The 16,882-nt window shown below is 52.4% G+C and overlaps 3 protein-coding genes across 3 annotated transcripts; 1 reads left to right on the top strand and 2 right to left on the bottom strand.

Annotated features, from left to right (window-relative positions):
* Positions 1-7: 7 nt before the first annotated feature.
* Positions 8-4,453, bottom strand: NCU09728 (hypothetical protein). The gene is made up of 2 exons (XM_959337.2): positions 2,871-4,453; positions 8-2,802 (listed from the first exon to the last, which is right to left on the bottom strand). Exons 1-2 carry the CDS (start codon positions 3,514-3,516, stop codon positions 575-577), a joined length of 2,874 nt encoding a protein of 957 aa, XP_964430.2. The 5' UTR covers positions 3,517-4,453; the 3' UTR covers positions 8-574.
* A 4,280-nt stretch (positions 4,454-8,733) lies between these two features.
* Positions 8,734-11,717, top strand: NCU09729 (hypothetical protein; the record flags this gene model as incomplete). The annotated part of the gene is made up of 2 exons (XM_959338.2): positions 8,734-8,830; positions 8,890-11,717. 2 exons carry the CDS (start codon positions 8,734-8,736, stop codon positions 11,643-11,645), a joined length of 2,853 nt encoding a protein of 950 aa, XP_964431.2. The 3' UTR covers positions 11,646-11,717.
* A 413-nt stretch (positions 11,718-12,130) lies between these two features.
* On the bottom strand, positions 12,131-16,274 carry kin-1 (kinesin-1). The gene is made up of 3 exons (XM_959339.3): positions 15,471-16,274; positions 12,922-15,344; positions 12,131-12,837 (listed from the first exon to the last, which is right to left on the bottom strand). Exons 1-3 carry the CDS (start codon positions 15,591-15,593, stop codon positions 12,597-12,599), a joined length of 2,787 nt encoding a protein of 928 aa, XP_964432.2. The 5' UTR covers positions 15,594-16,274; the 3' UTR covers positions 12,131-12,596.
* Positions 16,275-16,882: the final 608 nt, after the last annotated feature.

The following is a 16,882-nucleotide window of genomic DNA, read 5'->3' as shown; positions in this document are numbered from 1 at the left end:
TTTGATCGAGGTTCGCAATTTGCAATGGTAGGTCATTTGACATTTTTTTTAACGCTAATCTGGTGATCATTCAACTCTGTCCTCTCACTCTTTCTTGTGCGTCAAAACAATCCAGTCCCCCAAAACCATCCCTTTCAGCGCAAGTTTTTTTTTCCCTCTCCCGTATCATGTCTGATAAGCATGTCCCGTCACCAGCCTCATGGTGGAGACCATGAGTGTTCTTTATGTGACTGTTGCTTCTTGCTCTATGCTAACTCAATGTTTCCAGCTTGAACAAAAACCAAACGTAACCGACCAAAGTAACGCCAAATCTTTCCTTGCGTTAAACAAAAACATAGGACATTGTCGCAAATCCTTCGACACCCCCTCACTCCAATGGGTATATCCCCCTGTCTCCGTGCCCCTGTGTTCCGTTACCCAAAAGGTCCGCCGTCCGGCATGTATATACGATGGTACAGTGTACGAGTCCGTTTAAAATGTTGGTTGGTGGGAGCAAGTATGGTGCATGTATGTAATCTTGTTTGCAGACCATGTTAGTTCGGTGGGTGGAGATCGAAGCTGATCTAAAAGGCCATCATGTCTCCGCCTCCCAACTATATCGCTGCGCAGCAACCTGCGGGACATGAATTAACTCTGAACCGGCTTCGATACGTTCCATGCTTCGGGGACTGCGGGGGTATTTGTCGATGAGGCTGGTAGTATTGTCTGCTTCGTGTTCTCGTCGTTGTGGTGGTGGTGGTGGTGGTGGTGGTGGTGGTTGATGTGATGTTGGTGACATCGGCAATGCTTGCTCTTGAGCCGCCGCACTTCGTTGCGCAGCCATCTGCACCTGCCTCAGCTGGCTTTCTTCCTCCATGGTAAAGTTGGAACCCAAGGTCTCATTAGAACCGCGGGTTATCGAATCTGAACGTCTCCGTAGACCATCGACATCGACATCAGTATTTCCTGCAAGTTGGTCATTTTGTTCTGCTGGATGTAGTAGACCGTCGGGCATGATGATGCGGGTTACTGTCGGATGATGATGCAGATGATGTGGAATAGGAAGTCGCACGTTTTCCGGCATTGGTCCGAGACATACTATTTGGGTATGGATGGGATCGATGGGTGTGCGCTGGATTGCTGCGCTTCCGGGCAGTGGGGCCGGTTTTCCTGTTGGCGATGTAGGGGATTCTGGACCGCCGTTGAAATCGAATGAAGGGCTCACGGGTGATGGAAGGTATGTGTGAGGTGAATAGGGGGAGTGCAACGAGACTGGTGAGTGTGCGGGGGCCGGATCGTCAGAACCTGTCGTCGTTGGAAAATTACGTAGCCGCACGGGAGAGGCTACGGTTATTGGTGATGGCAGATCGAATACTCTACCGGCCGCCCAGTCTGCGTATGGTGACAGGGGTGATGGCAGCGAGTTGGAAAGGGAGTCGGTGTTGGCGTACGTGGGCGATGATCCGGAGGATGTTTCTTCGCTGGGACGGTAATGAACGGGGGTTACATCCTGTGCTGACTTCTCAAGGGGATATCCAGCAGCACGCTCGTTGTGCTCTGTTGTCCGTGTGTAGGTTGGTACCGATCCCTGAAGTTGGCATTCGAGCTTTTGCCGCGCCGCTTCATAGTCGCTCGTCACCCGAGAACCATCCAGCCCAAGATATGGGTCGTTGTGTCCAATATCATTATTATCCAACTCGATCGGCTCAGGTGGAACTGGTAGTTCGAATACCTGGTGATGAGCGTCCGCACCGACTTCGACGGGTTCGGTCATAATCGCCTGCGTTTTTGGTGATGATTGTTTCCTTGACCTCCTCCTTCCGACAAACATCGACAGCATTCGGCTGACCGTGTTCTGCGGTGGTTCATCGTGTATGGGGGTAACCTCCTCTGAGTTGTGTTCCAGTTTACGGGCCTCGTTTTTCTTCACCTTCGATCCTCGCCGGCAACACAAGAATGATATCAGTCCAATCACACTGCCTGCCGCAAAGGCACTAACCACGATCGCCACCGTTTGTCCTACACCCAACGGCTTCTTGGCCACCTTCTTCACCGGGGGACCCTCAGGATACGGGCTATTCGGAGGCCTTTCGATAGCCTGTAAGGAGTGATTGGTGGCTGAGTTGTCAGGAAACAGCGCTTGATGGATAGAAAATGCGGCCTTGTCGTACTTTGTGATGATATATGCTTCCTGCATGAATACTCGGCCGATGATATACTGATTATTGTTTGTTTCGTTTGTTGATCGCGTCAATGGGAAATACGGTATGCTCGACTCATTGAATTTGATGATGTTCTTCCAAGGATAACGCAGGACCTGGGCAAATGCTGCAGGAGGGATGGTGATGTTGACCACTCCTGGCATGTTGAGGGGATAACCGAAGTTGTCGCTGTTGTCGTAGCTGGAGACTGTAAAAGTGAACGATAGGTCATCGATGGACTTCATGCGCTTGTATCTCAGATATTGTTCTCCCCCGTTCGCAAAGACATAAACACCAAGGTCCGCCCTCCACACCAGGTCGAGAATAGAAGCAATACGTTCGCAAATGTCGGTTGGAAGCCATAGAAACGGCGTTGACGAGTCAATCATTGCGGTAATAGAATCATTCATGGCGACGAGAGTCTGAGAGGTCGATGTCCAGTTCCCAGGTGCCTTGTCCAACGACGGGACTTGAGCAGTAAGGCCGCGCAGTCGTACCGTGGGCGCTCGATCATTAGAATCTGCGGTTGAGTTTCCTATGTAGAGCCTGAACGTTGTATCATGTGGCACAAATCTCAGTGCATCATAACCCCCAAAAGTCAACGAGGCATATGTACCCTTTGCTAAATAAAATCAGTTCTGATCGCTCAAAGTCTTGGAGATAGAACAATCATAAGCCTCAACTACTTACTAGTAGTGTCACGGTAGTACGCCCCTGCCGTATATCCGTAACTGTGACTGGGAATCATGCCATTCACTTCGACGAGTTGGGGGATGAGAGGTTTGGTAACGTTCGAGCCTATACTGCCTTGAGTCACGCCAAGTCCGATATAACCTTGATAGTATTCGGTAGCATTGACAGCAGCAATCAGTACACCGTCCACAGATGTGGCGGAGCTGGCCATTGTGTCGACGAAGGCGACAGTATCCAAGCCGTAGTCGCCATTTCTCTGAACTCCGGTGTGGTTCATGCCCAGCTCGTAAGCACCTGTTCCCAGGGTTTGCCATGTCTCCGAGATGTGGTAGTCAAAGACGCCGCCACGAGCGTCCACGCATGGTAGGTTACCTGGGCCTGATGTGCAACCGCCGGCCCCAATAACCCACGTCTCGGACAGGGCAGTGGCAGGTGTGAGGTAAACGATCTGAGCGGGAGAACCCACGGCGAACATGAAGTTTGACCAGGTGCCGTCGATGCCATACCATTCCCCGGACGGTTGAACCCATACTGGCTCTGGTGGTGAAGTTGCCGTTGTACCTGCACGGACAAGTGAAGGCACCGATGACAGGAGCAGGAAGCGAGTAGAAATCACGGCGAAAGAGAGGTAGGGTAACCGCATTTTCGCAGTAGCGCGACCCGAGTTGGCGATGTCGTAGACGGACAGACAGCCTGACTGAGGACGCAAGCGTCCAAGGCTATGTCTGTCTCCAGAAGCACCGGAACGACCAGCAGCAAGAGGGGAGCGAAGGTCGAAGCCAGGGTCCTAAGACATGGAGAAGGACGAGCTGGTATTCCATGAGCCGCAATCAAGCTCCGGTCCGATCGCCGAGGAGTAGAAGCTGTCGTGCTATGTAAGGCAAGTCTGTTTTGTCCCCGGATGAAAATACGCCTTGTTTCCGGTATCCCAGGAGGGCAAAGCCCATTCGTTTCACAGGCCCGGTGTGAGAGTACCTTGGAAGGCGTTCGTCTTTCTGTCCAAGTGCGAGCGGGTTGACTGGTAGCCGGACAGGAACCCGGACTGGACTGGACTGGACCTGGACCTGGACCAAAAAGGACGAACACACCCAAAAGTCAGGGACCAATGATGTTGAAGAGATGTGCGGGCAACTAGACGAACGATGGTCGAGGTGGTACCAAAAGACGGAACGAAGGGATAATCTGGTACCCAGGGTAGGTAGCGAGCTGTGTGTGTAATGATGGGACGACGGCAAAGACCAGCCGCTCGGATCGAACGCGATGGCTAGGGTTAAGAGAGAGCGAGAGAGAGAGAGCGGAAAGGAGCGTGGGCAAGAGAAGGGAAGCTGAAGCTTCCGGATGGCGAAGAGGGAAGGATGATAGATTAAGGTTGTCGGCCTAGGTAGTAGGTGGTGTCAGCTGCGAGACAATGTACGACTACTGAGAGACCACCTAGGGTAACTACAAAGGACGGAGTCCAGGTTCCCGGCCTGTCGTGGCACTCTGTTGTACTTGAATACAGGTTGTACACGACCGTACCGGGAAATGGAATGAGCCTGCCTCCCTTGAGACCGAGAATACTGGACAGAGCAATGTCTCTGCGCAGACGGACGGGTAGGGAAAGAGATGGTCCTACGTTGTACGGCCGCGGGACACTTGTCTGATTCGGAAGGATCAGCGCTTGACAAGTGGACGACGCGGGTCCTGACAGCACCTCAGTATTCTCGGTTGGCGGGCACGAGGCGGGCTGGAGAGACAAGTCAGAGACACTGGTCGTCCGTCACCGTGGTCAGCAGATAAGCAGAGCGAATACCTCCAGACAGAGAAAAGGAAGTGTCCCGAGTTCCTGGCATTCCATTCCACAGATGTTGGAAGCGAGGAGAGGCTATGACCGGGCATCCAGACATGTCTCTCCCCACCTCTCCCCGTCTTGACTGGTGATGATGTAGCTTTAACAAGTGGATATCCCAACCTGTCCATTGTTCGCATGTGCTTGTCAAGGGGACACTGAAGATGAAAATATATCTTGATGCCATGACTTGAATCATGCACATGTCGTGCGGCCTCTGTTCGTTTCCGCCTGTTGTCTCTGTTTCGAGATATACGCATGTCAGTTAGAAGGAAAAGGGTTTCCAAGGTTTTTGGAAGGTTATGCTGTTAGTGTAGATAAGCCGTTACCTACCCGAACCTTGCTCTTACTTAGCCGAAGCTTAGGTAGGTACCTTGGGTAAAGACTTTAGCGACTTACATACCTACAAGTAGGGATGACAGGGGCTCAATCACCGGCTGTAACTTATTGGTTCCTCCAATCCTCCGATGCCGTGCAGGGCATTTTTTTCAAGCCACAATCATCATTCTCAACGGCTTAGTTTCTTTCCATGTTGTTTTCTTTTCCCTTTTCTTTTTTTTCTTTTTTCTTATCACTTTTTCTTTTTTTTTTCGGCCACACATGGATTGTTAGACGTCTCCCTAGTTTCATTTTCAATGACATGACCAGAACTCGTCCCTCATCACCAGGGACACTGCGAACAGTCTGCCCGAAGGCCATCACCACACCGCGATCTCGCCATGCAACCTCCATGCCTCGACAATCATCCAGATGGGACTTGGGCGAACTGCACCTGTCGTTGGCATGCAAGTCCCCTGGGGCAATGGCGCAAGGGAGTGACGAGCATACCGACCCCGAGCCCCGGTGGCAACGGGGATGTGTGATGCCACCTCCGCGAGTTACCCAGTCACACTTAACCCAACCACACTGGATTTGGCTTGTCTTGAAGCTTATCAGCCAAGGCGAGCAAGGCTTGCGAGGATTTTCAGAGAAAGACACCACTAGATTGAATATCTACGTGGAGTTTCATGCCCCGACTGCTAAATCCGAATGCGCATGTTGACATACTGCCACCGTGTACAACGGGACACTGGCGACTTGTTATACTATAGGCATGGACCCTCCATATAAACCACAACCATGTGTACCTCCGCATTGCCATTGCAGGCCTAGCAAAAGTCACATACGTGCCATCAAACGCGGGGACCACGGCTCCATTGATGCCACCCGGTTGAAACGCAAGTGCCGGCGAAACGGGCTCATGTTCTGGGGTAAAACGAGGAGGGCACTCATGTTGCGGAGTTGGCGGTTTGTTCTTTCCCCGACCTCAACCTACATTCCTACATTCGTGCTCAGGTCTGTGGGCTATCCTGTCGGACCGGCAACGACTTAGAGGTCGTTAAGGATGAACTCAACCCGAACCAGACCCACCAGTATGAGGGCGACCAATATAGTTCGCCGTTAACAGCGTGAGATCACTTTGGATAAATGCGCGGCTGTGATTTTGCCGAAACTTCCTGTCAAGTAGCCACCCGTACCAGCCCGTGTGGCCTTCGACATGACGGATCTCTCTTGCTTGTCCCACTATACCCAGCACCCTAGCAGTTATCTCCCGTCTCTTCCCTCATCTTCCAGACATGGCATTGAGGGTATTCGACTACGTTGGCGCGTCTATCATGTGTAACTCGATTGTCAATGACGATACGAACACCGGCGACGTCAAGGCATTCCAACGGCGATCACGAACGTATACGTTCGTCTAATAATTATGGTACAATATCTGAACATCAAGAATCGCCAACGGGCTGTCCGGACCTCGCTTGTCGAGTCTTTCCATTGGCCGCCGAACGAGTTTCATGGCTGCAGTCGGAGCGATCTATGCATTCTTGTAGAACGCTCGCAATGCCACCGAGGGTTCAGCTCTCGGCATCTTGCGTCGCTCTAGAGCCTAGCCGCCCAAGTCATTCAAATAGTATAGGTTCGAATCTCTATGGCTACCCATCAAGGGACAACAAGCATGCAGTGGAAAACCTACAAACAAGTTGAGATACACTCTCCTCGGATTCCTCTCAAGCCTCCAGGTTCAAGGATACCGATTCTGTGGAGGGTCAGCACATGCGTCGTATTTCCTGCCAAGCCAGCACATATGACTCTGTAGCTGTTGATATGCACTACCGTGTATATCTGAGTATGTTTGGGCACTTCGGCTTGTTGGCAGCTTGTCCCAACATCAGTAGTGAGGGTTCCCAATTGCCGAAGATGGCGTTGCTGTTGGATATCGCCTCCCCTCCTCCCCGCGCCCATCCGCAGCAACCACACACTCGTGGCGTAAGATGTCCTCGGCCTGCTGAGAAAAAGTCTTACCATTTCGCCGAGGTGCTGGATCTTGAATACATGACGCCTCTGCGTTGGCATGCACACGTCGAATTGCACTGTCGAATTGCTCAAACAGCTCGCGTCTCCAATCATATTGGCAGCCACCATAGGGACATCTGTTTCATTCATCATGGAGGAGGAAGACGCTTGCGTGATATACCCCAGACGGCCAAAGTCAAACAGCAACAAAAACATGTCTCTTCCAGAAACTGAAGGTATACATCAGATACTTCAGTTTGAATTCACGAAAGGAGCAAAGACATGCGTCTTTTCCTATCTTGCATGCTGCTGACAGAAAGACATAGCTACCTAGTGGGATCACATCCTTCTGCTGTAACATCTGAGCCAGGAAGGTCTCGGGAGAAGGTTCCATGGTTCTCGCGGCAAAGCTGCTGATCAGCCGAGTGCCTGTACCGCCTGAAATGTAGACGAGTTGCCGTCTTGAATTTACGCCAATGGTACCATCCACCAAGGGATCGCATGCATATCATCGAGCTTTGGCTTTTCCTTATTCCCACCACGCCCCATCCTGTCCGAGGAGTCTCGCCTTTTCCAAGGTAGCACAAAGGTCTTGGTTCGCCTCTTCGCAAATACAGCGAAATCTTGTCAGTGTCGTGTAGTGTATTGTGCTGTAGGATTTCCCACTACCTACGACGCACCATTAGAAAGAAAAGTAGCTAACGTCGGTGTGGTGTTGCTACCCGTCATATGACATACAACGGCTCCATCAGATTCCCCTTATACCCACGCTAGGTAGCTTCCAGATGGACCTCATTGTTTACTTTGCCCAGCTTCAAAAAAAAATTAAAAAAAAATTGGATCAATCCTTTGAGAATAGAACGCCTCGGAGTTTCGATCTGACCAATCGACGACCGTTCCATACTTATGTCTCTACACTATTAGTTTCACTCTGATGGTCGGAAGCGAGGAACTTGGGGGGCCTAGCTTTTCTCGACGAGTCCTTACGTCGCCTCATTCCGTTGACGCCTTCCCCGGTCTTCCCACATACGTACCTACATACAGCTGCAGTGATGCACGGTATACCATGCCGCGTAACTCTTCCATTCAGCCCTTCTGGGCATAACACTATGCTTTTTTACTGCACCTTGTTGCTCTCAATTTCCTCCTCTTGGAAAACCTCAGTTTCTCCCGGCGTTGTTGGTGCCGGCGTTATCTCAGCTAAGAAACAAGCTAACAGTGTGGCCTGGAACGACAAGAATTCCTAGACCTAATAGTGTACAAGACGCCCCTGATTTTCCCGAGACTATTCACCAGTCACACGGAAATGAAGGAAGGAAAAAGGTTGCGAAGAGTCGGAGAGGAGCAATTTGGTTTGGAGTGAGTGAGACCGGCTTCTCTGCCGTGGCCTGCTGCCCGTACCCGTCTCGACGACGCAGTGTAGTAAGCACTTGCTCTTCCGCTCGAATTAGACAAGACACTATATATCGTGCGCATTTCCAGCTGGGGTTTCCCGTCTCAGACCATTAGTCCACTATTCTCTCTTGTCCTTTTTCTTATGCTTTGTGTTAATGAGAACCATCACGGACGGCTCCCCAGTTGTAATTGTCATCCGATCCTTTCTGACGCCATGGCTGCTGCAACTTGATGATACTGAACTCTTTTATTGTTCTTTTGAGTCTGATGCTGAGGAAAATTGATTGAGATTTTCTTGAATTCATGTTGATCAACGACAGTAGAGGTATGGTCATGGGCAAGCGAAAACTGCCTTCGCTCGCATTACTTCTAGGTCTTGGTGTAGACACTGTTCGAGGAGGTAAGCCGTCGTGCGTTTGAAGTTACAACGCTCGCCAATATCTCTAACCTGTTCCTCAGGCTATCATGTATCTCGAAATGTCACCGTCAGCAGCATTCCGGAGGCTCATAGCCAGAGCACCACAGTCGGTTCAGGTGAAGCAAACATCTCACCATCCTCAATCTCAGCACCGCCAATATCGATAGTGCTGACGGAATTCAATCCATCTTCAATGGCACCACCGAGGGCTGTATCGACAACTTTTATCATAGTATCGTCTCCATCGCTTACAGACCCCAGCGACGGTATCGGGACTTCTGCCTCTACGCTGGATTACTCTTCCCGCATCGACGAAGAAGGATCCACCATTACAACCGCCCAGTTGCCCTCTACGTCGGACTTTACTTCATCATCATCCCCAGCTTGGAACTATGAACCGGTTGAGCAAAAGAGCGAGTCACCCGGTCAGAACGATGCGATGCCCACGGTAGGGGCTGTACCGGGTGGGATTGTTATGATTCCTCCTGAAATTCCTCCATGGATGGAACAGACAGCGTCATTTTGGGATGATGTCTCTTTGGGTCAGCCACCGGTGGACATACCGACCTCTTGGGACTACGTTTCTACCACAACTACCTCGGATTTCACTTCCACGCAAACCATCCACGCTCCTTCCACTCGAGGGCAGTTCTGGAATCAGACGTCAGCGCCCTACTACAATCAGCCATCAACATCGATTACCAGGGCCTCGGTTTTTCCAAACACCACGACAACGTTATCATCAAGTACTATCAGCCACTGTCAGCCATCCGATCTGACAGCAACTGTCACAAGTTGGGAAGTTGTGCACACAAGTACCATCACATGGGTCGGCAATCCAGCGAATTACACGCAGCCTTACCCGACGCTTATTCCGCCTTCCGTCGAGACCGTCCCGCCGTGTATAGATCTGGTAACGAAAACAACACCACCTCCTGGGATTACATTATCCACCTGCTTTACCGTCACTGCGAGTGGCTCGGGGACAAGATCATGCACATTGACAGTCAGCACCAATAGTTGGGGATACGGTCCTCAGACTTCAACAACTATCAGGTATGCACCTACAGTTACCTTCATCACGACAGACAAGAACCCGGCGGTTCTGTACTCGCCAATCCAGACCCCCAACTATGGCGTAACCAACGACATCACAAAGTCACCTCGGCCTACGGCTGTAAGCGTTGATCCGGTTGACCCACCAGCGTACAACACGTTCGACAGTAACAACAGCCCGGGCGAGGTAACCAAACCTGTACCCAAGCCAGTTACCGTAGTAGTGAAGCCTACAGAGGTAATCATTGGCAGTTCCACGATCACCGACAATGCGGCGACCAAGACATATACCGTCGTAGTGGGCGGGGAAACCTTCACGGTTGGACCAACCCAGGTAATAGGAGGTGGTGCTACCGTGACCAGGCCGTTTACAAGTAAAGGAGGAGGAGCACGAGGAGCAGGAGCAGGAGATATCAATTACGCCCCCGTACCCACAAGCACCAAACTCAACGACCTGCCCATCATCGTGAGCTCTTCCGTGGCCGTGATCGGTACCGGGAGTTCCACCTTCACCCTGCCCCTTACGCCCACTGCAGTCGTCGTCGAAGGCCATACCATCAGCATCGGACCCAGCGGAATTGCCATCATCGACCCCAAAGGCAACCCCATCATTGCGACCGTCACCCTTCCCCCGCCTCGCGAGCAAACTATCACCATCCACCCCGGCTCCAACAATAACAACAACGAACCCATAACCACCACCGTCGACGGAGTCTCCATCACCATCATTAGCTCCTCCGTAGCCATCATCGGCGCCGGCACCGGCAACTCCAAATCCACACTCACCTTCCCCGTTTCAGGCTCCTCACCCACCACCATCACCATCGACAACAACGGCAGCCAGCATACCCTCACTCTCGGACCCTCCGGCATCACCATTACCGTACCCCTTCCGTCCTACGTTATCGCCACAGCATCTTCAGTCATCACAATCCAGACCCTCTCCATGTCTCTTCTCCCTTCAGTGACATCCATTTCCCCACCCCCCTCACCAGCAACAGAAGTCGTGGTAGTAGGCGGCTCCTTAGTCACCGCCATTGGCCGGTCTGTGGTGGTCATTTACGGGACTACCATTACTTATACCACTCTCTCCTCCCCCTTGACGACGGTGGTCACCGAAGGGGGGGAGGATACCATTGTTCTCGACCCATTTGCTGGAATCTTGATCACCCACCATAACCACCCCTATCCGGACGCATCAGCAGGAGCATCAGCATCAGCAGCAGCAGCAGCAGAGGTGACAGTAACAACCCTAGGCGGCGCGCATGCTGACCCCTCTGCTACCGAGTTCGCAGTAGTCGGCGGCGCGACGATTACCAAGGTGGGCGCGTCGGTGGTGGTGGTGGACGGGGTCAGTTATACCGTTGGTCCTTCTGCGACCTTCACTGGAGGTAAGGATGGCACAATAACAATGATAACGACGGTGTTGAGTGGTGGCGGACAGACGGTCACTATTGGGCCGGAAGGGGTGGTGGTGGGGACCATGACAATTGAGTATCCGTTTAAAGGAGGTGACGAAGAGGATGGGAGTAGTACGACGGTTATTTTCCCCGGTGGAGGGCCGGAGGCTGCGGGTACGGCGACGGCGACGGCAACGGCCGATGATACCTCGGGGTCGGGGTCGGGGTCAGCAAAGGATGAAAATGAAGATGAGGATGCTGGTACTTCGCTTGAGGTGGTGTGGAGGGTCATGATGTTGGGGTTGAGTGTGGCGGGGGCGGTTGGGGTGTTTGGATTGTAACTGTGAGTAAGTCCTCCCTACAACCCTGTTTTATTCTTACAAATCCCGTCTGTATTCAGTCCGTTTTTTTCATCATATCCAGAGTGATTCAAAAGAAGCGACGTTATCATCAGTGCTGGGTTGGGTGATAAACACCTAATGATGGCATATTCCGGTGCAAATGGCGAGATGCCTCTTCTTACAGGAAGGACTCTCCCATATTGTTCTTGTTCGGTTGGGTGTCTGCGGTTTTGGTTTTGTACATGAGTGAAAAATATGATAGATGTGATGACGACTCTATCAATGAAGAGAAGTCTCTGTTTTTCACATGGTCATCATCAACATAACACATGGTGACTTTCTCGTGATACATGATTGTCCAAACTTAAACGACGGGACAAGACGGAACCAGTACTTACTGCACATATTTGACCGTGAGAGGCAATCTGTATGTAATGTCTCGTCGCAATGCAGAAACCTTATAGCCAAGTAGTTGACGATATATGTGCAAGAAAATGCTGCGCGTAATCGGGTACCATCCTAAATCTCTAAACAGCAAATTAAGACAAACATCTAATCGTCGCATTTCGTAGTCATCATCATCCCGGTTCGTATTGAACCGTCAACTATGTAACTGACTGACTCATTGACACCTAAAACAACAACAAACGGGCTACTTTCCTTACACTAATTCTACCAAGTAGATCTAAATGCTCCCGCCTTCTTCCCGTCTCCATCTTAGCCAGTGTGTTCCATCCATCCTTCCATCATACCTCCCGCCCACCACGTAATCATTTCGTTCCATTCATGACATGAGAGTTTCTTTACCTTTGTATTTGTGTTTTCTTTGTTGATGTTGACTGTTGTGTATCCACTTGTTCGTTGGTTTCGTTCTTGTGCAAGCGCCTCTTTCTTTCTATGCAAACAGACTCCGTAGAACCCGCATATCTATGGTCTTCTTCACCTCGTTCCTTACGACTTCTGGAAGAACCAACTCGATCTCTTATTCTCGGGCGGATTCTGCTGCAGAGTAGCAATGGTGGGGTTCGTAGCCGTCGCACCGGCAACGGCGTCGCCGCCACCGCGGAGCGGCTTAGCGATCCTGCTGCCAATGCTGAACCCGCCGAGGCCGGCGTCGGTGCCGAGGCCCCGTGTGCTACCGGCCTTGGCGGCCTCCAGCCGGTCCTTGACGGCAGCGAGCTGCACCTCAAACCTAGTGCAATAGGAAGACGGAAGGTTAGCGCTGATACTGATGATAATGAGGGCATGAAGCAATAACAGAGGGGTAAACACGTACTTGTGATTCGCCTGGGCCATCTTCTCCTGGCTTTCCTGAAGCAGGCTCTCGAGGCTCTGAATCCGCTCATTTCTCGCCATCAATTTGCGCTCGGCAATCGCCACCTCCTTCTTGAGAGCAGAGTTCTGCTCCACAAGCTGGCGCTGAACCTGCGTCAGTTGTTCGAGGTTGCGCTCGAGGAAAGCCATCTTTTTCTGCTGAGCGCGGTTGTTGCTGCTGCGGAGCACGTTGTTATACTGCTCGCGCGTCTCGTCGAGGGAGATCTCCAATTCGACCACGCGCTCGCAGCGGTTCTGCAGATCGCGCATCAAGCTCTTCTTCATGACGTCGAACTCGGCCAGCTGCTGCTGGACGGTCTTGCCGTTGGCCATGGCAACTCCGGCACCGCCGGCTTTGACACGGCGCTGAAGGTCGTCGACCAAAGCCTTGAGGTGCTCCGTTTCCGAGTTCTTCAGGGCGATATCAGCCTTGAGCTGCTCGACAAGCTCAACCTGGACAGCCGATTTGTCCGAGAGCGACTTGGCAAGGAGGGCCTTGACCTCTTCTTTATCAGCCTCGGTAAGGTTCCGAGACAAGAGCTCCTCGTGCTCTTGCTGAAGAGCCTCAAGACGGGCCTCAAGTTCAGCCCGCTTGCGAGCCTCCGCATCGCTCGAGGCGGCGCTGAAGCTCGACAGTTCAGCTTGACGCACGAAACCCTGGGTCTCCACGAGCTTCTCCCTGAGTGCCTTGATATCCTCGGGAGGAATGGCGTCACCAGCAGAGCTGATCTCAAAGAGGGCATCTAATTGCGCAATCGCATCGGCAACTGCCCGTTCGTTATCGCTGAAAACGTCACCAGAAAGATCAAAGCCAGCCATCATCTTGGCCATCTTCTCCGCCTTCTTCTTCTCCTTCTCGTCCAACACAGCGCTGGTCTCCTTGGCGCTCATCTTCATGTCGAGCATCTGCTGTTTGACCTCGTCAAGCTCGGCCGTGAGCTCCGAGTTGGCATCCTTGAGGCCGTCAATGGTGATTTGGGCCTCCTTGTTCTCGAAAGCCAGCCTCTCCAGTTGCATCTTGAACTCGTTAGACTCGCTGATCAACCTCTCGTTCTCCTTTCCAAGCTTGCTGTCGTGGTCCTTGAGAGCGATGAGCTCTTCCTTTGTCTCTCGCAGTTGCCTCTCGGCAGCCGCCGCGATACTTTCCTTCTCCGCAATCTGGTCTTGCAGCTCGTTCTCGCGACGCAGGAACTCTTCCCGTTCATCCTTATCCAAGGGCAAGCTGGGAGTTCCAGCTCGGTCTGAGATAGCAGGGGTCTCGGCACGGCTTTCAGGCAGGAGCCGCGACGGTGTCGATGGACGGGCTGTTGTCGAGGCTGATTTCGAAGGGGTGATCGCGAGCTCCAAAGGTGGTACCCATTTCTCCTTGGGCACAGTCTCGCCACCACGCCACACTTGCACTTCGCTTTCCAGGTTGACGATATAGTTCTCGAAGGACGTGATCTGGGTCTTGGCCTTGGCAAGCATCTGCTTGAGCTCGGCCGGGCTGAGTTCGGCGTTGACTTTCGCTTTGTTCTTGATCGACTTTGCTCTCATACCGAAACGCAGCGTACTTAATGTTTCGGCATCGTTGTAACTACTGGGTGAACAGTTGATAATGAGTGTTGTTCGACTGTTACCACCTAACGATTCTTGCAGAATACGGGTGAGCTTTGAGTCTCGGTAAGGAACGTGAGAGGATTTGCCGTCTGTCAGGGCATTGATGACCATACCAAGAGCACTCAAACTCTTGTTGATCTTCTTTGCTTCCTCCAGCGTCTGACCACTGGCACCTGTCTTGCCGACTTTTTCGGAACCAGCCAGATCGACCAAGAAAAGCTGACCGCTCTTGGCCGAGCCCGTCTCCACGTTCTTCTGGGTGATGGTGATGACGAAGATGGAATGCGAGCGCGACGACTCCTGGTTCATGTTGGTCGCAGCCACAGCTCTTGCGTTGCCACCCCTGCGCATGACTTCGTATACTTCCTGGACGCTCGAGACGTAGATCTCGAGCAGACCCTTGACGTAGACACCGCGGTTCTTTTCTTCGTGAACTGGCAGGTTGTCGTTCTGAGGCGCCAAAAGATCACGGATCCGCTCCATGTAGATTTCCATATAGCTGACCCGGACGGTATACTCGATGTTTGCTGCGCTAGACAAGATGCTGGTAAAGATTTGCTCGACGATTCTTGGAATAACACCTCTGCCATCAGGGTCATCTATACTGGTACCCATCATGGTGTATGATTTACCGGCACCCGTCTGGCCGTAGGCGAAGACAGTACCGTTGTAGCCATTGAGAATATCGTCGACGGTAGGCTTGATCGAGAAATCGAAGATGTCGGATTGCTTGCATGACATGTCAAACACCCGATCAAAGGTGAAGGAACCCTGCGCTTCTTTCGACTATGGGCAAAAACAGATGGGTTAGCCACTGCGGTGCGACTGCATTCAGGCGCGTGAAGGATGTGACAAGGCAGGCACAAGGGCATTGTGAGGTGCGAGAACTAGGGGGCAGAAGAAGTTGCTCACATCGACTGTACAGGTATCCGGGCCCTGGAAGGTGACGATGGGCTGGCCGCCGGACTCGATTTCGACCCTGTTCTGGGGCCTAAATCGAGCCACGACCTTGATACTATTCGCACTTGACGACATTATGGCGATTCCCTTGCAGCGCTGGGTAGCGCACTGTCATGAAAGGCGGCGCGGCCGATGTTGTCGGGGAGGATGGGTGGTGGAGTGAGGGGGAGAGAGGGGGGGGGAGAGGGGAGATGGACAAGGAGCCCGGCCGCCTGCAGCAGAGAGATAGAGAAGCAGGGTCTCGGTCAGTCGGGGTCCAGGTGTCTCTCCGAGTTGGATCCGGATATCACAAAAGGTGACGAGTTCCGGTTAGGCGCGTGTTCTCGTCGTCGTTTCCCTCCTCCGCGGTCCGTCGTGAGCGGTGGTTGTGGTGTGGTGCAGTTGCGGTGCGGTTCGCGGCTGCGGGTGCGGTGTGAAGAAGGGCAAAAGGTGAAGGTGGGCTTCAATGTGACACACTACTCGCCCGCCGAGGCACGTTGGCGTTTCGTTAGGTAACTGAACCCCTTTGGGCCGCAGCGATGGAAGAAGACAGCAAACCTAAAGCTACCTATGCAGAGCAAAGCAAAGCAAACCTTGAGGGCTAGGCGAAAAGGCGAACGTGTGCAGAATGTGCAAAAAGGGGCTGAAAGGGGTATCCGCAGCTACTGTCGCCGCCGCCGTATGTTCTCGTCGAGATGGAAGGGCAGGAAGGGGTACTCATCACACGTGTGGTCGGTACCCAAGGCAATTTAAGGGTCTAGAAGAAACCGAACAAATGTCGAAACGCGATGAAGATAGTGGGGTCTTGTCGGTCAGTGCAGAGTCGCAGCCTGAGACGCAGTCTGAACGGTGCGCAGCCAAGGGCGGGAGGGGTCCTGAAAGCGAACCGCTGCCAGTCGTCGCCAGTGGACGACTCCCGTCGGTTGTGCCTGCTGCCCCTGTCCCTTTACCTAACAACCGGAGCGGGACGGCACTCGGGGCGGCTGGTGCTGCGAGGCGGACTGCGAGACCAGTACCTTTACTTACCTACCTCTACCTCTGCCTCTACCTCCGAGTGTAAGGTAAGTACCTGCCTGAAGATTGAATGCCCGTTCGGCCAATACTCTCGGGTGCCATGGAGGAGATATTTTCATCAATTGTAGAAATATTTCAAAGCTTCAAACAGGATTGGGGGAGGCTCCGCCCGAGGGTACCTACCTCTAGTGTACATGGAAAACCCCAATCTGAAACCCATTCCCTGAGGTAATTTGATCGCACGTTTCTAGCAGACTCAAGTGGCACAAGTATACAAGCCAGTATTCTTGGAGATGCCCGCCCCCTTTCCTGCTGTTCGAGTTGCCTATGGCCATTTCTTTGCTCTTTTGGGTAACTTGCAATCAATTTTC

Source organism: Neurospora crassa, linkage group IV (assembly GCF_000182925.2).
Source record: "Neurospora crassa OR74A linkage group IV, whole genome shotgun sequence".
Lineage (NCBI taxonomy): Eukaryota > Fungi > Ascomycota > Sordariomycetes > Sordariales > Sordariaceae > Neurospora > Neurospora crassa.
This window is presented reverse-complemented; position numbering and strand designations above follow the sequence as displayed.

What these genes read in the sequence shown, in the direction of transcription:
- NCU09728 (XM_959337.2), bottom strand. Translation starts at nt 3,516, where the DNA reads ATGCGGTTACCCTACCTCTCTTTCGCCGTGATTTCTACTCGCTTCCTG. An exon ending in GTACTACCGTGACACTACTA is followed by an intron (nt 2,803 to 2,870) that starts GTAAGTAGTTGA and finishes GATTTTATTTAG; the next exon opens with CAAAGGGTACATATGCCTCG.
- kin-1 (XM_959339.3), bottom strand. Translation starts at nt 15,593, where the DNA reads ATGTCGTCAAGTGCGAATAGTATCAAGGTCGTGGCTCGATTTAGGCCC. An exon ending in CGGATACCTGTACAGTCGAT is followed by an intron (nt 15,345 to 15,470) that starts GTGAGCAACTTC and finishes TTTTGCCCATAG; the next exon opens with TCGAAAGAAGCGCAGGGTTC. An exon ending in ATGGCCCAGGCGAATCACAA is followed by an intron (nt 12,838 to 12,921) that starts GTACGTGTTTAC and finishes CTATTGCACTAG; the next exon opens with GTTTGAGGTGCAGCTCGCTG.